General features: G+C 41.1%; 1 protein-coding gene and 1 long non-coding RNA gene across 5 annotated transcripts in view; one reads left to right on the top strand and one right to left on the bottom strand.

Annotated features, from left to right (window-relative positions):
* The window catches only part of LOC308583602, a 62,504-nt gene extending 51,190 nt beyond the window's left edge, over positions 1-11,314 (top strand). For all 3 annotated transcript variants that reach the window (XR_014006290.1, XR_014006291.1, XR_014006292.1), the window contains 2 exons: positions 4,605-4,684; positions 11,112-11,314. This is a non-coding gene — a long non-coding RNA (uncharacterized lncRNA). The remainder of the gene's footprint in view (positions 1-4,604; positions 4,685-11,111) is intronic.
* Positions 5,720-21,330, bottom strand: part of SBF2 (SET binding factor 2) — a 224,057-nt gene continuing 208,446 nt past the window's right edge. For both annotated transcript variants that reach the window (XM_081194537.1, XM_081194538.1), the window contains 9 exons: positions 20,436-20,563; positions 18,638-18,871; positions 16,291-16,395; positions 15,636-15,829; positions 14,751-14,838; positions 13,461-13,592; positions 8,258-12,193; positions 6,363-6,810; positions 5,720-6,253 (listed from right to left, as the gene is read on the bottom strand). In XM_081194537.1, the coding sequence (XP_081050663.1) occupies positions 12,095-12,193; positions 13,461-13,592; positions 14,751-14,838; positions 15,636-15,829; positions 16,291-16,395; positions 18,638-18,871; positions 20,436-20,563 (980 nt within the window). In that variant the 3' untranslated portion in view covers positions 5,720-6,253; positions 6,363-6,810; positions 8,258-12,094. The remainder of the gene's footprint in view (positions 6,254-6,362; positions 6,811-8,257; positions 12,194-13,460; positions 13,593-14,750; positions 14,839-15,635; positions 15,830-16,290; positions 16,396-18,637; positions 18,872-20,435; positions 20,564-21,330) is intronic.

Here is a 21,330-nt window from a genome sequence, read left to right as displayed (position 1 = left end):
TTCATCATATTCTCTTAATTTCCATTTTCCTTCTTGATCCTTTAGCAAATCAGCATATGTAAGCCATTTTCCTTTCTTTCCAAGTGGTTTGAGCAGGAAAGCTTCACGTGGTGAAAGCCACCAAGGGGTCTTCTTTTCTAACAGAGCCACTTTTAATTTCTAACCCATAATGGAACTGTTTCAGTTAAGAACATAGGAAGCTGTCTTATAGTGAGTCAGACCTTAGGTCCATCAAGCTCCATATTGTCTGCACTGACAGGCAGCAGCATCCTTTCAGGGTTTCAGGCAGAGAGTGATCTTTTACATACAGGCCACATGTTCTGCCACTGAGCCACAACCCTTTCCCTTAAGGGAACTGATGCTTTTATCCTGCTGTTTATTTGCTAATGTTGTATTTTTGAAATCTGTTGTATTTTTGCACACTCTTGTTTTTAGTAGATTTAGGAAAGCCACCCTGAAATAATTTTTGCATCGAATAAGGGGGTATGTACGTATATAAAATAAGTAAATCATGATCTGTATTCTGGTGCACATTTAGCTCTGCAGTAATTAAAACCTGGAAAATCTATTAGTGTGAGCATTACAAACTGAAGTTTATTGAATGACAACCATACTGTGTGCACCAAACACACTCTGCAAATTAATAGGCTTGTCCTAAAATCACAAAGTAGTCCAGCTGAGGGCTAACACACAAATGTCTATGCTGGAGGAGCTGCTGTAGCAACTGCACGTTGCATTTAGAGATTGTGCTTTGACCTTTGGGGCATGTTGACTTTGTTAATATACCACGTGGAGTGGTCAAGGACATGCCTTTTACACACTGTTGCAGAACTAGCTTAACTTTGTTTCTGGCTCCGCTTCATCTTCCTCAATGGCAACTTTTCAGGCTGCTGTACACATCCCTACCAAAAAAGGAGAGAAGGCCGGCACTTTATCATGTACTACAAGTCTGGAGTAGATTAGAATTAATTTACTTGGATAATGTTTTTTGGAAAAAAATGGATTCAGGCACTGGAGGAGGGGATCAGCTGCTTTGAAGAGAATTTGGAATTTTACTATTGAAAGATATCTCATCAATGAGATATTGAAAGATATCTCATCAATTGGATGATGGACTCAAGGGCATCCTGATCAAATTTGCAGATGACACCAAACTGGGAGGGGTGGCTAACACCCCAGAGGACAGGATCACACTTCAAAACAACCTTGACAGATTAGAGAACTGGGCCAAAACAAACAAGATGAATTTTAACAGGGAGAAATGTAAAGTATTGCACTTGGGCAAAAAAAAAATGAGAGGCACAAATACAAGATGGGTGACACCTGGCTTGAGAGCAGTACATGTGAAAAGGATCTAGGAGTCTTGGTTGACCACAAACTTGACATGAGCCAACAGTGTGACGCGGCAGCTAAAAAAGCCAATGCAATTCTGGGCTGCATCAATAGGAGTATAGCATCTAGATCAAGGGAAGTAATAGTGCCACTGTATTCTGCTCTGGTCAGACCTCACCTGGAGTACTGTGTCCAGTTCTGGGCACCACAGTTCAAGAAGGACACTGACAAACTGGAACGTGTCCAGAGGAGGGCAACCAAAATGGTCAAAGGCCTGGAAACGATGCCTTATGAGGAACGGCTAAGGGAGCTGGGCATGTTTAGCCTGGAGAAGAGGAGGTTAAGGGGTGATATGATAGCCATGTTCAAATATATAAAAGGATGTCACACAGAGGAGGGAGAAAGGTTGTTTTCTGCTGCTCCAGAGAAGCGGACACGGAGCAATGGATTCAAACTACAAGAAAGAAGATTCCACCTAAACATTAGGAAGAACTTCCTGACAGTAAGAGCTGTTCGACAGTGGAATTTGCTGCCAAGGAGTGTGGTGGAGTCTCCTACTTTGGAGGTCTTTAAGCAGAGGCTTGACAACCATATGTCAGGAGTGCTCTGATGGTGTTTCCTGCTTGGCAGGGGGTTGGACTCGATGGCCCTTGTGGTCTCTTCCAACTCTATGATTCTATGATTCTATGAAATAAAGACCAAGGGAACTAGAAGATGCCCTGGCTCACTACTCACCCACCAAGTTTTGGAAATAGACTGCTTGAAACCGTGTGACAAGTGGTAGCTATGACAGGTCACATGCTTATGCATCCGGAACTTTAAAAGCAACCTGATCTGCTATTTTGTCCCAATTTAGAATGTAATCCTTCTGTTTATTTTTTTAGTTTATTGGAGGTTCATTGCAGGGTCTTTCAATTGTAAAATTCCAAATACGGATGTTTCGGTATTATCTTCAAGCGCAGGTCAAAGTATGCAGCAGTGCTTTACAGCTGGTGTTTGTCTAAGGAAGGTGGAGCTATGTTCTGCACAGAAAAGTTGGAAGAAACTTACAAAAATAAAGCCTGGGCTGAAAAATACAGAAAGTAGGAAAGCCATAATTTGTGCAATTATAAAACTAATAGTAAAAAGGATCTCAAGAAAATCTCTGGACCCAGATCTGTCAAACATGCAAGATCTTATGCAACTCCAGAAAAATAAGTTGATTCAAACCTTCTTGTATATATCTTAACACACCCACACAAGGTTGTGAATTAGCAAAGCAAAAGTGGTAGTTTATTCCTGATTAATGTAGCAATGCTTGCCAAGAGAGCTTCCCACAAAACAACATGTCAGACATCATACATGGTTTTGGTTCCTGTTGCCCCCTTGCTTTCCCAGTGTCCTTGCATGGCACTTTGCTTGCTGGGGCCAGAAGTTGTCCTAAAATAAAGAACATCTGCCATAGGACGCTAGTAGCTGTGCTGTTTGACATAATTAAAGAAAGATGTGTTTTAGGCCTGGTTCAGATGTAAAGCCTGGGGAAAAATTTTCTTAAGTAATTTTTATTTGCGTTTTTACATACAGCTCAAAAAGAGTAAGTAAAGCTTAAAAGGAGAAAATTGAAAACAAAACCAGGGCACGACACAAAACAAATGTATTGCTCTGCTTTCCTTTGGACCACACCAGCAAGGCCAGGGCGTGGGTCTCGTTGTCTGGGCAGCCCAGGACTTCCATACACACTGTCCAGGCTTGTGTCCCGGGAGGGCACTTTATTGCTGCTAATGCAGCCGTTTGGGTGGAGGTGTATTCGTTGACTCACGAGACAGAAGATGCCAACATTTTAGACACGGAGGCTTTCCTCAGTGCTCTGCAGGAGATACCCCAAGGTGGGAAGATATTTGGCAGGAGGAAAATCAGCCTTGATGGGATGATGTTTGTATCACTCAGGTTGGCTGTCCGGCTCAGCCAGGAGGGCTGAGTGGAGAGATGCCTCTGCTCAGTCCAGCCCCTACTCCCAAGTTTGGCATAAAGTGGGGGAGCAGGGAGTGGATTGCTCTGCTCTTCTCTAAAAAATAAATGTGATTGTAGGTAGATTCTGCATTACTGTTCATATTTTAGGTACATACTTTAAACAAGTAACCATTTTAAAAAGACTTAAAATAGTCCATTAAAACAATTCCCTATTGGCCCAGCCTGCATCTGCTAAATGCCAGCCTCAGATATGTTCCATCCACATAACACAGGGTCAAAATACAGTCCTTTCTAAGTGACACTATATCTAAATATTAGCCAAAATTATTTGGCAGTCTGTTTGCTAGCCACATAAATAAAGCTTTTATGTAATAATATCATGTAACGCAGGGAAAAGAATGCAAAGCATAGAAGAATGATTCAACTAGGGCAAAGGTAAAAATGGTTGAAGTTCACCAAGTGAAAGTGGGGTTTAATATTTGCAAAAGGATCCAGATAAATATGTTGTACTGCACTATCACACAGTGGCAGTTACAAAAATGGACTTTAACTATCTGTAATGTTCTCATATGGATGCAATATTAGGAATCATGCACATTGGTGGGTTGAACATGGCAATATCGTGTTGCTGCTTAAGAATGTAGTTACAGAACTAGACTTTAGATCATATGGGAGCCAAATGTTTGGAAGGAAATGAACATCATGTGGCAGCAGGCCAGGTAGAAGGTGTGATAGTTATTCCTGGAATGAACAGGGATTTTATTATTTTTTTAAAATACCAGCTCAGCATTTCCACTTTCTGAAGTGACCATTTGGTAGCCATAAAGAGCCAAAACGCTTGCATGATAGCAGATATGAAAAATAAGAACACTGTGTGCAGTCACTTGCATTCAGCCCAAGGACACTTAAAGATCAAATAAAGATAACTGCCTGGCTATGATGGGTTGTACGTATTGGAATGTTAATAATGAAATCACTATACTAACAAAGTATGAGAAAATTACATGCATAGATGGTGATGCTAAACTTTATCATAAACCACTTTCCCCACATCTGTTAACTTTTTGCATTTAGTGTACTTTCACAGATTTAGGATGTTGTAGGTCTGCTTATTGTGTTTCCAATTAATTACTGACAATCCTGTGCTTGAGATAGGAAGAGGAAATCGATTAGTATGACACACATAGTATAATGATGCACAGTTATTTTATTCCAGCTGGAAAATGGAGACGGTGAAGCAAAATAAGTGAAATGTCATTGTAAATAATGCATTGATGTTGTCGCAGTAGCATGCTAAGCCAGTATCTGGGCCTATTTTGCAGGTCTTAGACCAGCACATGCACAATGACTTGGAGCCGAAGATGTGATCTGACAACAGGCTTTGCAACTGAAGAGATACAAGGTGATACAAACACTCTTTCTGTATTGTTATATCTGCAAAGTGCAATTTACACATGAGATAAATTCAAACAAACTCATTAGCTTTTGCTTCTATAGCAATAATTTCACATATCCAGGTAGCACATTTCCATTCTAACGTTGTTGCCCCTAATTTGTGCTTCCTAATTAGCACCTATGGGACACGGGTGGCACTGTGGGTTAAACCACAGAGCCTAGGGCTTGCCAATCAGAAGGTTGGCGGTTCGAATCCCCACAACGGGGTTAGCTCCCATTGCTCGGTCCCTGCTCCTGCCAACCTAGCAGTTCGAAGGCACGTCAAAGTGCAATTAGATAGGTTCCGCTCCGGCGGGAAGGGAAATGGTGTTTCCATGTGCTGCTCTGGTTCGCCAGTAGCGACTTAGTCATGTTGGCCACATGACCCACAAGCTGTACGCTGGCTCCCTTGGCAAATAAAGCGAGATGAGCGCCGCAACCCCAGAGTCATCAGCGAATGGACTTAAGGGTCAGGGGTCCCTTTACCTTTTAATTAGCACCTGCTTTTCCAGCTGTTTTTCAAAGTTGCCCATTTTATATTTGCTCTCCTTCCTTCTCAGTCTCCTATTTTCATTCCTGTTTTTAGTTCTCTCACTCTTTCATATTCATTTTAGTATGTTCTAATTCCGGATGTACCTTTTAAATTAAAAAAACATTTTTTCTGTGCAGCGATTAGGGCTAGGATGTACATCAGAAGGGCTTAAACAGCACAGTTAAACTCACCTGAATACTGAACGGAATCACTCACACAAATGGCTTATTATGCAGAGCTAGTTCATAGTTCTCTGTCATGTGTGAAATGGGCTTTACAGTACTTTGCAGTTTGCCATCCTTTTTTAAAAAAAAACCTAGTTGTGTATGTGCCCTCCAAAGATGTGCATGTGTGAGAGAGAAATTTCTGTGGAATTGTGATGTAGCAGGATGCTGCAAGTGAGAAGAAAAATCAAGAAAGCCAGTTATACACAGAAACATAATAATCCTCCCCCCCAAAAAAAACTAATGCTGAAAGGGACAGGACAATATTTATTTTTTGTTTTATGTAAAAGCATTTATAAACAATTTAATACTTTTTAAAATCTCAAAGTGGTGTACAACACAAAAACAATAAACAATATCATTAAAACAGCAATACAATATAAAACAGTATAATAAAAGTATTTTAAAACAAAAGAAAGAATTAGGGATCCACAGCAACACAATGCCACCTAACTCACTGAGACAGTCCAGGAGGATGCCATGATCAGTGTATTGAAAGCCACTGAGAGATAAGCAGTGTATTTTTATGTTGTGCAACAAACATAAAACAGGGTCTTCCATCCAAGGCCTATTTTGTCTCAAAGCTGGTCTTGAACCCAAACTGAAATGGGTCAGGATAATCAGCTTCCTTCAAGAGTGTCTGCAGCTGGATTGCTGCTATTCCATAGTAAAATGAAGGTCTTAGCAGGATTGCGGGCTCTGACTTCTGGAAAATCCCCCAAAGCATTAATAAATTCTTCTAATTCCACAAGTCTTTGGCAGTGGACACTATGAAGGACCCCTTTACCACTGTAGGAGGAAAACATGATGTAAGACCAAACGTAACTATGTCTGACCAGGACAATGGTCAATTCAAACCTCTCCCTCCCCACCCATATTCAGACTGCCACCCCTCACACCCTGAGGTAAAGACCAAATCAGGGTATGTATGCGACATCCTATGCATTGGGCTGCTGACAACTTTGAACAGCCCTGTGGATTTCATTGAGAACATGAAGTTTTGATCTTACCCTACACTTGATAGAACTATTGAGCTACCAGAACCAGTGCCATGGAATTCTCCCAACACCACACCTTGAGGCTACCAAAGTACAGGCCTTCATAGCCCAGCCCAGGATGGAAAGGCTTCCTGGTGAACAAGACACAAACTCTATGGGCCACAGAGACTCCCCTTCTCTGGACCTCCAAACAAGGTGGATGCTGCACCGGATATCTGTTAAACCTTGCATCAAATCCACTCTGCCCAACTCACCCAAGTCTCAGTAATACAGACTAGACAGGTTCCTTCATTCGTAATCAAACTAAACAGTAGCACCAACTCAGTTGGCCACCAGGTGCCTGTAATGAATGGCCTGTGTAGTCATCTAGATCAGTGTTTCCCAACCACTGTTCCGCGGCACACTACTGTGCCGCGAGATGTTGCCTGGTGTGCCGCGGGAAAAATTAAAAAATTCGAAAGATTTTTTTTAAGTCAAATTTTCGATTGGGGCGCCGTCACTAGATGACCCCTGGGGTTCCCTCCCTCCCTCCCGCTCTGCGCCTCCCTCCTCCTCCTCCTCCTCCTCCTCCGGGGAGGCCCTTCCTGGCTCTCGGGCAAAGCTTGGCGGCTGCCACTCACTCACTCGCTCGCCCACCCGTCCCTCCATCTCTGCACCCGGCCTCTCCCCCTCTGTCCCCGGCGCGGGGGCTGCCGGGATCCGTAGTCCCCTCGCCCTTGGGCTCCGCGCCCACGCGGGGTGCGCAAACTACGTTTCCCAGCGTGGCCTGGCGGGCCGGGCGTTTTGTTTGAAGCGCTCTTCTCCCGGCCATGGAATGAGCGCAGCGGCGGCGGCCGGGCGGGCAGGGGCTCTTCCGCGCAGACCCCGCGCAGCCTGCCTGCGCCCCCGCGGAGATCGGGCGGCAGGATGGAGCCCGGGGATCCCCGCGGAGGCGGAGCGGCGGAGGCGGAGGCTGCCCCCCAGGTAGGGCTGCGTCGGGGGGGTTTTATTTTTGCAATGCTGCATCCGCGCCGGAGGGGACGCATCGGACCGCGGGGAGACCCCTTGGCGGGCGTGCAAGGCAATGCATGCGTGCAGGCGTTGCATGGAGTGCAGTGCAATGCAATGGCAACGTGGCGCCCTGCATGCATGCATGCAACTTCCACCGGCGCTCCGGACTTGGCAGGTGAGGGGGGTCCCCAGTGGGTGGCAGAGAGAGCCGGGAGGGCGAAGGGGAGCCGGGGGGAGTACCGCTGCTCCCCGAGCTGAGCCCGGGGGGAAACTTCGGCGTCGTTGTGCCGGGTGTTGGAAGCGGAGGCTGGCGGGGGCCCCTCACCTGCAAAACCTGGTCGCCTCTCATATATTTCGTGCATTGCATTCATCGCCCGCTTTCTCCTCCAAGGAGCTCCCGGGGGCGCGCGTGGTTCTCCCCGTGTTATCCTCGCAACAACAGCCCTGCGAGGTGGGTCAGGCGAGTGGCCCAAGGGAGCACCCAGGGATTGTCCTGGCCAGGTGGGGTGATTTGAACCCTGCTCTCTGCCCGGTCTTCGTCCTCATTTAGCCCCCACATGTGCATGACTGTGCATGACTGAGGTTTTCCCCCCTCGTCTTGGCTATGGTGTGAGTCTATCCTGTTAATTAATGGGGTTCTGCCTTCAGAGAAGATGAGCCAGCCCTCAAGGAGGTGATTATGTAATTTGCTAGCAATTCATGTCCCTCCCGGCGTGACGCTGCGCGCTGACGTCACGGGGCTGTAATGGTGGTGTGCCTTTGCCCAAAAAAGGTTGGGAAACACTGATCTAGATCACCCATACACCCAGTGGCCCTCCTACCTGTGGCCACTTGTATAGGGTCACCATCAGTCTCCTCTCCTCTACTGTGTCTCACATCTCAACTCATACACATTCGCTTCCAAATCTCAGGACCCTGAATAAGAAGCTCCCAACACAATTGCCCAACAGATCACATTGCCACCGACCATATATCTTGTGGATGTGTCCATGAATGGCTGCCATGCTCTTATCAGCTCACCATTTCCCAGCACTCTGCCTCTCAATCAAAATACTGGGTTAGGCCTTGCACCCAGGAATCAACCCAATCAACAAGTCAAACCAACCAGGTAATCATTAGTTTGAGGACAACCCTACAAGAATCCCTGTGGAGCGGATGATTAAGGCAGATAAAGGTGCCTGCTATTAGGAACTGCCGAGTCAGGGCTGGCTGGCCATCCTAGGAAACCAAACCTCTTTGCAGAGCCAAACTGCCCTGCAAGAACATCACAGGTCAAAGTGACAAGCAAGCAGCAGATGTGGAGGAGATGGTCTGAGTGTCTTCTGCATCTGCTGCTACGGGTGACTGCTAACACTTCATGAGAAAATCTACTCAAAATTATGTTATCTACATTAAATTTAATATCTGGGATGTGAAAGATTGTGAAACATTTGAACATTAGGAAAATAACAAAACAAGTACAAAGGTTACCACCATAAGATGCTTATATTGCATGCAAAGAAACCCAAGAATAGTGCACTATATGAATAGAAAATGTCACCAGTTTATGGGCTATATAATTTAATTGCTCTATTTTTATCATAGAAATTTCACAAAATCTTGCTGTTGGCAGCTATGCCCTAAATTACAGTGTGTTTTGGGGAACATTTAAAGATAAACTGGAGGGCATACTTAGAATAATTTTTTTGATGAAGTGTTAATACTCAATGAAAAGGCCTCCTAAACCAACTATTTTCCTGTAGACAACGGAAAATGCCAGATGTCTAAGCCTTCCTATGGCAGTTCTGATGCTAAAAGGCTCAAGTAATCAACTGTTGTTGAACATGCCATTTGTATATTGTATCCATATTCATGTTGCATGTGGATTTTTTTTTTTTGTATTCACTTAATACAGAAGCACAACTTTTCTAAGTAAGTAATAATAGTGAAATATTACTGGCCGACTGTAGTATTAATGGAATGTTGTGAGTTTAATAATGGTAAAACACACTTAAGAACAAGTCTTTTCCGCATACAAGATGGCACTTGCCTGAATAAAAATATGAATTTTATTACAGGGTTATTTGGAATATAATTTAACTGTACAGTTATATGAGGCAAGGTATTTATTGTATACCACTCGGTAGAGGAAAGAAGGGATGCTTTCTTAAGAAGTATCTTTATTACAAGTTGGTTAGCATATACTAGTTATGTAACATACATAAAATAATTAAAATTGGCTAGTTACAACCATAGGAAGTAGTGTGCATTTTAAACAACTATAGAACAGAATAATTATACAAAGTACATATAAAAGTACTTCATATACAAAGAAAAATACATGAATGTGCAAACACCATTTTTCATAGGTGGTGGTTATTGGCTGAAAATGCTAGAAAAATCCTTCATTCCTGTTTGTTTTTGGGATTCCAATGTATTTAAAACAGATGTATTTCCTAGTCTGAGTACAATGTGAAATCTGTATTCACTATTTACTTTAAAAAATATAGAAAAAGTAGTGGTTTTTTTTAAAAAAAGGTAAACAATTTCAGTAACTGAAATTCTATAAATGAAGTCAGTTTGGTTAGTTGGTAGTGACCCAGTTCACATGAGATTGTAAACCATGGTTTGATGTTAGAATGAAAAGCCAAAATGAGCCTATGCTCCCTTCCTCACCTCTAGCACACTTGTGATGAGCAGAATGAAAGCTCCCTCTTCCCTTTTATATCAACCACATTTGAATATTCTGTCCAATTCCTAAACTGTACCTGCTATTAACTATCGTTAGTGAAAATACCCCAGCTTTGAAAAATATGGGTTCAAATTGCCTTGTTTTTACTAATTACAGCTAAGACCAGTCATCCCCAAACTCAGCCCTCCAGATGTTTTGGGACTACAACTCTCATCATCCCTAGCTAACAGGACCCGTGGTCAGGGATGATGGGAATTGTAGTTCCAAAACATCTGGAGGGCTGAGTTTGGGGATGACTGGTTAAGACTAAACAGTTTGAGTGGGAAGCTTTTGAGCTGTTCCTCTTTGCTGCACCAGAAGAGGAGGGAATAGCATGCAAGCCCAACACTCGCTGGTTTGTCATTGTTACACTTGACCATAGTTTAGCATGACATGTGAATGTAGCCATTAAGTTACAAGCAACATTACTAAACACTAGAAAATACTGACCAGTATGTACAAACGCTGACATATTAGCTTGATATTTAAACATATTAGTACTTAAAACAAAAACATGACATGTTAGCTATCTAGAGACTCCACACTCAAAGTCATCACAGATTGCACCAAGTCAAACTTGTTATTAATTTTGGACTGTAAAAAAAACCAACAACATTCCTCAAAGATTTTTAAGATGAACAAACACAATGTTAGCAAATGTAAAAAATCTAAAAACATTCTTCCAATTCATGTGCAAAAATGTTTTTAAAGTATCAAATCACACCATATTATGCCCAATTATGTACATATTCTTTATCTGTAATCACTGTTATCTAGCTAGCATTCTGCTATAAATAATTTACCTCTATCCTTCAAATGTCTGCTTTCAAGGATTTCAGTGCAAGTGTTTGTTTTGTTTAGTGCATTTATCATTGTGTTATTTCATTTTACAACGAGCAGAACAGCACATAAATTAATATACAACTTTTTATATTTCTTAGGCTTTTCTCCCAAGTGATTTGTAGAAGGTTTCGACCTTTGTCCGTTTTATTGTTGTCTTCATTTATCTACTGCCACAGGTAAAGAGAATGTAAATAAAAAATGATGTATCCTTCAACTATCTAGATATATCTGGAGACAAAAATACCAGGAAAGAAACCTTTCTTAAACTTTTTTGGTGTCTAGAATAAATGCCTTAAGACTCTGTCATGCATATTTATTGGTTTCCAAACCATGGTTACAGGGCTAGAGGATAGCCTGCTCAATCCATTCTTTCCATCCCCTCTGGGTAATCTTTTGGGAAGTGCAGCAGCTCAGAGGGTTGGAGAAGTCTCCTGACAAATGTGGGCTGTGTTGTGTTGGGTGGTAGTGGGGAGGGAAAAATTACCTGAAATTTGGTTGAGGAACCTTGCATGAGCCTGATTATAGACACTTCCCCCTTCCCACTATATAGCCCTGTACAACCACAACCAACATTTTTCAGGAGGGTCCCTCAGCCGCCCGGAAAGGCTTTTCAGAAGAAAAAAATAGTTGTGCAAACTGTATTTTGTTTATGCACCTGTGGGATACAATTCTTAATGGGTCTTGAAGATTTTAATAATGCTGTATAAGATTTACTAGCCTGATAATTGACTCCCTTGCTGAAATACTGGAAAATAGAGGGTTATTTGGAAGAAACTGTTCGCAAATAGCAAGTCTGAGATAACAGCATATCCCAGTACAAAGCAGCCTGGTCATCAGGCCTGCAATTCTATTGAAGAGAACCATTTTGCAGGCAGAGAAGTTAATTGATTTTGAGTGTTTTCCATATGGAGAGTCATAATACAGGCTATATGGTTAAGGAAAGGCGATGTTTTGAGTATTTATGGCTGAAATATAAGGCTCCTTGATCTGCAATAACAAATCTTCCCATAATCCAAAGTGATTTTATTTTGCATATGGAATCATTTCCTTTTTGCTGTTGGCAGCAAAGCAAAATTCCTAATTATGCATCTGAAATACAGCTCTGTATTCGGTCCATCCACTGCTGGGCACTTTGTGCATCTTGGGCACAGAAATTATATACACGTTTACTTGTCTTCAGCTGCAAAATGAAAAGTAAAGATAAGAAAATTGTGTCCTTAAAATGCATTCAATTTCCATACTTTCTTAAGCATAATTTTAGAGCTTATTGTGGCCAATTTATACTTTGTGCAGCACACATTAATTTGGTGTTTGTAGATCACATGTCTTTCAGTGATAAATTGTAATTTTTGACAGGAGGACCCAACTATTGAGGAACTACTGCCAGCTCATGGTTCCCATTTCCCCTTCAGACATTAGAAGGTTTACCAAGACAGACAGCAAACTTGCCTCCTTCAGGGTGTTTAAATTTGACATCTTAGATATTCTGGAAATATATGAATTGTCTTTCTTAAAGAGAATAAAATACACAGTCTTTAATAATGGCTAGAATTGATACTTCTTGAGATATTGTATTGTTTGTATTTCATCTTCCCAGAAAAAGTTGGGCTGGCAACTTGAAAATCCTACATACTAAGTAATAACCCTCAAAAGGTTACTTTTTGTTTCATTCCAATATATATATAAAGTTGTCAATTTTGGTTACAGAGGAGTTCCATGCATTTGGGCTGACAATGGCTTCCAAACAAGATACGGTGGTACCTTGGTTCCTGAACAAAATCCGTGTTGCATGTTTGGGTTCCAAAAAAAATTTGGAAATGGACCAATTACTTCTGGGTTTTCGGCGTTTGAGAACCAAAATGTATGACAACAAAGCTGTTCAGGAACCAAGGTTCCACTGTACAGGCATTGTATGAACACTTCTGAACATTATTCCTATGGGCTCTTTTCTTCCTCAAAGAAGGTTTGGGAGGATTGCAGAAATCCAGCATATCATGCCTGTGACACATTACAATGAATTAGTGATACGGGGGTGGGAATTTATCTGTTCAGGATTATTGTCCTGCCATGTGTAATTTCTACTTTGACAGGCAGAATATTCAGGACATTTTTGCCTTACACTTGAGTAGGTATGCTGAAACTCATATTCAAAAGGATGCAGACATGAATAGCAGTGTGCTCTTTTATCAGCATTCAAGAGTAAAACCAATATACGTCAATCAAGAGCCTTACCTTAGCAGCAGTGTTGTTTTATCTATTTTATTTTTTAAAAGTTTTCTTAAAATGGAAAAAGGGACTAAGGCTATCTGATGAAAACTTCAAAAACATGAAGTTTGCTTAGTGTGTGTGTGTGTGTATGTTTGAGAGACAGATGCAAACACACAGAGGGAGTAGGGATTTTTGGTACTAATATGAAGTAGTCCAAGGTCTGTAGCCAATATACTTACATCAAAGAATGCTCTCTCATTAGCATGCTTTGGAGCACCCATAGTAGGTGAAGCAGGTATCACACTTTCTACTTCTGCAAGATCGATATGGCCCTTGCAGCATGCATCCTCAACAGAATCATAATATCTTAGCTAGTAACGAAAGAAGAAAATTATACACTATGCAAAGGAACAACAAACTTGAGAACCTAACAATTGCCATAGTTTTCACAGTTTGAACCACTAGGACTTGGGTAGATTGCAATTTACAATAATATTGGAGCAACTTGCTGCTTATAAATTCTGCAAAGAAATACATCAACCTAGGTATTATTCAATGGCAGCTCTCAAAATTCCACTCAAAAGCACTTCAGTTCACAAACTCAGCGGTGCTGGCCGTACACGTCCCAAGAGCCAGTGTGATATATTTAGGAATGTTGAAGTAAGAGCTAGGACCACTGTTCAAATCTCCACTGAGGCATAAACCTCACTGAGTGACCTTGGGCCACTCACTCAGCCTAACCTACCTCACAGGCTTCTTGTAAGGATGAAATGGGGAGGGGAAAACCATGTATGCTGCTTTTAACTCCTTGGATTAAAGGTAGGATATAAATGCAATAAAATAACTAGATCAATTCCAGTCTCTTTAGGGGAGGAGGGATGCAGCAGAGCACCCAAAGCTTCACCTTGGGGTTGGAACATTTTTTTCAAAAAGATCTTTGATTGCCTAAAATTCTAACTGTCCTCTGCGTGAGAGATTACATAATAAACATAGACAGATGTTACAAACTCAGGAGCTATAATTAGGCATTTTGAATGGACTGTATTTTGAGGAGCCACCCATGGGTGATTAACTTGCAGAATTTATTGTGTTCAGAGGCAGCGTACCTCAGGATCAAATGCTGGGAATAAAACGGTGTGCTACCATACCCTGCCCAGTACTACTTCCCAGGAGCACCTGTTTGACAGCCACTAGACTAGGTCTTTGGTCTCACCTAGCAAGGCAGTTCTTATGGACCTATGTACAAGGTGCTGTGGAAACTCTCAACACACAAACTGAGCAGTTCATTTGCTGCTGTTTTCTGAAACATAGATTCTAGTCCGACGTCAGAAAGCATCTCCTTGCTTCACTGAAGGTGCCCAAACTCAGGCCTCTTAAAGAAACATCTGTAAGCAGGGAGATCAGATAGTACAATTGCTTTCTCCCCTCCCCACTCAGCCTAGTGGTATAATTATTTATTGCAGTCTCTGCAAAACTTATTTTGCACGAATAATAAGATTATTCTATTAGAAAACAGAAGTAGATCTTACTTGGTGTTTGGTAACATCTAGCACAAACCAACGAGGTTTCCAGCCTTTCAACAAAGCTCCTCTTTTGTAAAGTGTACCTTCAAATGATCTTAAGGAAAAGAAAAGAAATATATATATATATATGCATTTACTCTTAAGCTCCCGAGTGTCACCTAAGTAAGCATTTATGTATCAGTATCAGTAATTACCTCATATTTCTCGTTAAATCCATGCAGTTAAATCCATATTTTCTTTAATGAGAATTGTACATACATCCCTACAAGCTCAATGCATTTGGAATAGTGTGATCCTTGGATAACCATGAGGTTTAAAGTGTTTTATCTGTTATCAAAAATACTGTTTGTATTGTATGTCAGACTATGTAGCAATTATTTCTCTGTGTAGAGTCTTAATGCATCTAGCATCTTGCCTCTAAATGAAATATGGCCATTAGGAGGAAAGAAGCCAGATGCCTTAGATTGTAAATAATAATTTAATGAGTTTCCCCAGCCACTCTGGACATACTTATGAATTAAGCTGAAAATAAAAATGCAAATTTAATAAATGGTATCTCATTACTCAAAAGCATTAAATAGTCAGCATACATCCCCAGAAACGTTTCTTCTTTGAGCCAAGGATTTACCTCAAAATTCTTTTGAAGAAAAAATGTAAATAATATGAATAAAACAGTATTTTAAAATAGCAAAATTTATAAGAGAGATAGTAGCTAGTTGTCTGTACTTGATTTGTCTGGCTTTCTATTTCAATATGGTATTGTTTTAATACCCTGATTACTTTTTTGTTATATTTGATGAACTGCAGTTTGAAACAGCAGATTAAGAAATGGATGTGACTTTCCTTCCTGGCTGAAAAAGAGGTGAATCATATGCTAACCACTCAAATTACCTATTTTCATCATTCTTTGATGTGAACTGATTGTACAGCGTAGTTACTCTCCTTTCCACACCATTGGAGGGTGAGATGTTGGTGTTCTGTTCTTCACCCAATCCACTGTCTGGTAGATGTAACAAAGACCTCTTTTGATAAGAATGCAGATTGGCAGACATGATTGCTGACGAGCCAGAAGGATGTCTCCGATGCTTTGAAAAAGTGATAAAATTTCAAGAAGTTTTAAGATGGAGGGGTAGTCAAGGTTTCAACAAAGCAACATTCTAAACTGGGATTCCTGGCTGGTTTAAGTTAGAACCACAGTGACCATTAAAACATTTTGGCAAGAGTACAGCACACCAATTCACAGAGTGAATTAAAAGTGTAAGGAGCTGAATTACTATAGCTGACCTCATTAGACAATACTATTTTCTTCATGCATTGACAAAACAAAGAGTATAACTATTTCACAAAATTCTTAAAATTAGAAATAACCAGGAAGAAGGGAAAACCACCACTGTGTGTAAGTCCAGATCTAAGCAAATCTAAAACTGCCACTTTTACTTTAAACAGGTAAGAATTCAATTTCAGAAGGTGCTTTGGTCACAACTCTTGCCAGTCTTTGTTTGAAGAAGGAATGCAATTACTGATCAGTGTGCTTTCTGCCACTTACATTGTCTTGCCTTGTATCTTCTTTAACATTTACTTTGACTTTTTCCCACAATGGCTGCCACCTTTCTGGGCTTTGATTTAACTTGTTCTCCAATTTTTCGATTTCCTGAAAACAATGGAAGGGGTTTTTCCTGACATTAAATATTTCTGACGGTTTGTTTGTATCATTAAAACAAAAGCTATAACTGCTTGCCATGATGAAAAATGATGAAAAGGGCTGGATATGTTTTTAAAAGAGTATTTGCAAAATTCAGGCCCAGTGCTATGACATCAATATTACAAACTGCCAAGAGTAACATTTACCCTGTTTTTTCTAAGGAACAGTACCAAACTGTAATAAAAAACAAAAATGAAACAGAAAAACTTATTTAGTATGTATGCCAGACTGTAAGTTGTTCTTGTTGTGAAACTGGGAATTTGAACTCTTTGGTAGCCTCTTGCGGCATTTTATTAATGTATGTTCCTGTGTGAATTTTTCGTGAGATAGGCGTTTGATTTGTGCATCTGATTAAACAATATTTAAAATTAGCTATGGTTTAATGCGAATGAGCAGCAAATCATGGATACTTGGCTCCTCTCGTGTTCCTGTTCCTGCTGGGCTGTCATGAAACAAGCCATAGTCTGATTTATCATGTTGTCTGAACTTGGGCTCATGGTTTGTTTCTCTTGAAACAAACCATAAGCAGATGAATGCAGGAGCACGAAACTTTGTGAAAGATACTGTATGAGTAAATGTCAGCTATACCTTTAAACCAGCTTTCCCATTTAAGTGTTGTTCATGTTAACTTATCATGGCACACAGTAATAAAACAAACTATGGCAGCATTGGCTAATATCAAAGTTTTTGTTACTTAAATTGAATAAGAGCATACTGCTTGTTATTGAACTTCTGTTGTGAAACATTTGATCTTAATCCTTTAATAAAAATGCAGCGTTGTATTTATAGCACGTATTAGCTTATTAGTCATTGTATTATCTTCTGCTTTAAAAGAGAAAGAACACTGAAAATAAGGTGGCAAGAAATGCCCTCAAAACTCTAATTTTAGGAAATCATCTGCTATGGTATGGCTCGGAGCCTAATGTTTAGCTCCATGACCCCAAAGAGCATTGTGCTCTGCAAATACAGCTCTCCTTCTGTTCACAGGGTTAAAAGTTGAAGTATAAATTCTAGGACAGGGGTTGGCAAGGTTTACCTCACCTGGGCTAGTTTATTCCCGTGCAGATTGCTCCGTGGGCCGGATCGCATCTGTGCAGACGCAATTTCGGGCACCGCGGAAGCGAGTCCCCACTCTGCCGGTTTAGCGCAGCATGCGGGGACTCACCAAGCGGGTGGCTTGGTTCGGGGGTAGCTCATGGGCTGTTTAAACAACCCCTGTGGGCTGTTTGTGGCCCATGGGCCGCAGGTTGCCAACCCCTGTTCTAGGAACATTGAAAATGACATAAATAGCTAGTTGGAGCCAATAGTTATTATGTTTCAAAACCACATTTTATTTACTGCTAAATTACAGTTCTTTCTTCTAAACTGCAGAAGGATCATATGCTAAGAGAAAGGAAAAAACTGAATTCAAGTATATAAAGCCGAACATGGACTATTATTATAGGCTAATTTTGAATCCATTTTCCATAGTACGGAAGCACAGCAATTACTGATTGTAAGCTGAAAATATTTAGGCATTTCCCTGCCCCCCAAATTGATATGTCTGGTATGCATTTTTTTATTGCTTTAAAATAGCAATTAGTTCAGGAAAATGTCTTGCTGCTGCTTATTATAAAAACTATTTTAAAGATTTTAAAACACATCTTCCTAACACTTGTCTGCATTCAATACCCTTGATACTACCTAACCATTTTTCAATGGAATTTATTATTCCTTAGAAGTTAGCAGGATAACCACACTACATAGCAGCTCCACTTAGTTTAGGCAGACGTGGAGTTTATATGAAGCTAACCAATACATGCCAGTGCAGTTCTGTTGTACAATGAGAGAAGCTGTAAGTTCTTTGTGTGAAATAGTTAAAAATACTCCAAATTGGGCATTTCACAGACAATATTCTTAAAGACCACTCACAGACTTAAAAAAATCTTGCGATACATTTCAATATTTCCAGAAAAGGACTAACATCCAAAATGTATTGTATTTTGCTAACTTAATTTCTACAGACAATTGGTTGGCTTTCAGTTAGTCTGGGAAACAGGCATAGGCAATCCTAACTCAGAAAAAGGAGTGGTCTTTCCTTTGAGCCAAAATATCATTTTGCTCTATTTCTGCTTTCTTAAGGGAAATACATTTTTAAAAATTGAATGGATGTTACCTGACACCAATAGATGCTTAAAAAAATTATACTCACATTTAATAGGCTGGTGATGGCATCTGGCTGCACTTTGCTAATGTTGTCATAGCATGGCCAGACAATTTTCCTCTTACTGTGGGAAGGTGACATGTCCATTTGGTCAGGTTCATCCAAGGTACTACATTTTGCAGTTACCATGGCCCAGTCATAAGAAGGACCAGTAGCCAAAGTCTCCTCTGTGTAGTAATCCCACTTTTTAAGACTGGATATGTTTACATTTGGTTTTAATGCCTGTAGAAATTAATGCCAGCAGATTAATAATGCATAATGGCTTTCTGGTATCATTGTCCCCACTTCCTCAAAGGCCAATTGATGTGCACTACTTCAGCTGCTCTTCTGTACTTAACATTTTATAGATAACGTCTGGAACATACCTGACCTGACCTGACCTGACCTCAAACTTTTTGCATTGCTGAAGCAAGCTGCCTCAATTGTAAGAGCAAGATAAATATTCAGTTTCCTTATTAGGGTAATAAATTCAAATTTCAGTTTGTCCATACTGTTCAGGGGGTACATTATCTCTTTATTTCAGTTCTAACCTTGGAAAGCCCTCCCTTTCTTTCAAATTCCATTTATCAAGGATATATTAGGCTCCTCATTCATCTAGCAAAATAGGTCAGAAAGGTCCTTTTGAAAGGATGTAATAAAATGCTGATAGAAATGGGTGATATTATTAAAGTAAATATGCTGAATATTATTTATAGACTCAGAAACCCCACCAATATACATGTTTAAATAAAAATAGCTTTGCAAATTTTTGGTTCGAAGATTTTGTGATGAGGAGCTGTCACTAGTTCTACTGATCCTGGTTTCAACTCTTTCCACAGTGCCAGGCATGTACCTTTATAACTGTGTCACCAACAAAGCTATAGCTTTTCAGTAGTAAAACTAGGTTTAAATTCAAGAATTAGCATGAGATCACCTCCTGAGACCATGTCCCAGCGCCTTACCTGCTGCTCTGCCAGCCAAGTTGCTGTTTTAATGCAGAGTTATAGGATATTCTAGTAACAGGCACAAATAAATTAGAGGGAAATATGCTTGCCTTACATTGTCTGTACACCTTTGCCCCACAACACAAGCTTAAGGTTGCAGAACCAAAGCTGTTATTCCCCCTCTCCTAAAAAAAGCAAACTGCACAATTACTTCCTCATGCCCAGGTGGTTGTGTTTGGAAAACATTAATGCTTCATGCCAGATACAGTGGTGCCTTGCAAGACGAAATTAATCCGTTCTGTGAGTCTCTTCGTCTAGCGGTTTTTTCATTTTGCGAAGCAACCCTATTAGCGGATTAGCGGATTAGCGCTATTAGCGGTTTAGCGGCTATTAAAGGCTTAGCGGATTAGCGGCTAAAAGGCTATTAGCGGCTTAGCGGCTTAGAAAAAGGGGGGGGGAGCGGAAAAAAAATCGGAACACTTGCAAGACGTTTTTGTCTTGCAAAGCAAGCCCATAGGAAGAATCGTCTTGCGAAGCAGCTCAAAAACGGAAAACCCTTTCGTCTAGCGGGTTTTCCATCTTGCGAGGCATTCGTCTTGCGGGGCACCACTGTAGTGAAAAGTGCTTTTGAAACTGAAGGCTCTTCACAGGATTTTGCTTGTTAAAGAACTAAAAATATCCAACTGAGCATGCCCCAGCCATTGGATAGGCTCTTGGGATCTTAGCCATGGTTCTGTAGTCCTGTTTATGCTAGTAAACATTCCGGTCATCTAGGTAGTTGACTCAATGAAAGTCTCAAATGAGACACCAAACTTTATTCAGGTACCAGGATAATGAAGATCCTGAACCTTTCTGCTTTATACCTCTGTTTCAGCTGGTGCATAGAGGTAATTGAAGAAAACAGGACTTCTTTTGTGAATTTTGTCTATGCATTCCCACATGCAAACTCCTTTCTTGCCATGTTTCTCTCCTTTATCTTCAAACAGTGTCCCTAGAAAACAAGAAAACATAAGAAGTTGAAGGAAAGAACTCTCCTTGCCAGATAGTGAAAAGAACTTTTGAAAATGAAGGACCTTTACAGCACAGGGTTTGCGTGTAAAAATATCCAATTGAGCATGCCTAAGCAGAGAAGTGGGGTTTGGAGCAGAACAATGGCCAGTGAGGGACAGCATTAGAGCGCTCCTCCCTGTTCTCCAATGTTCTTATACGTAAGCTTGTGACCTTCTAAGGCTTCTTTTCTTTTCCTATAAGTTTGGAAAAGATGCATCTGATTATGTGTCATGAGTACTTTTAGATATAAACATACAGTGGTACCCCGCAAGACGAATGCCTCGCAAGACGGAAAACCCGCAAGACGAAAGGGTTTTCTGTTTTGGAGGCGCTTCGCAAGAAGAATTTCCCTATGGGCTTGCATCGCAAGACGAAAGCCCATAGGGAAATGCTGGTGGTCGGGAGCAAAGACTTTCGCCCACAGCCGGCCTTCAGAAGAGGACCTCTTCTGAAGGCCGGCGGGGGGCAAAAGTCTTTGCTCCCCCCCGCCTGCCTTCCCCCCCCCGCCTGCCCCGGGCGATCTTAAAATGCTGGCGGGCGGGAGCGAAGCGTTCGCTGCCGACCCCCAGCATTTTAAAATCTCCAAGGGACAGCAGAGAAGTCTCTGTCCCGGGGAGATTTTAAAATGCTGGGGGTCGGGAGCGAAGCGTTAGCTGCCGACCCCCAGCATTTTAAAATCTCCCCCTGTCCCGGGGAGATTTTAAAATG

This window comes from Podarcis bocagei, assembly GCF_964188305.1.
Source record: "Podarcis bocagei genome assembly, chromosome: 1".
NCBI classification, from domain to species: Eukaryota; Metazoa; Chordata; class Lepidosauria; order Squamata; family Lacertidae; genus Podarcis; species Podarcis bocagei.
This window is presented reverse-complemented; position numbering and strand designations above follow the sequence as displayed.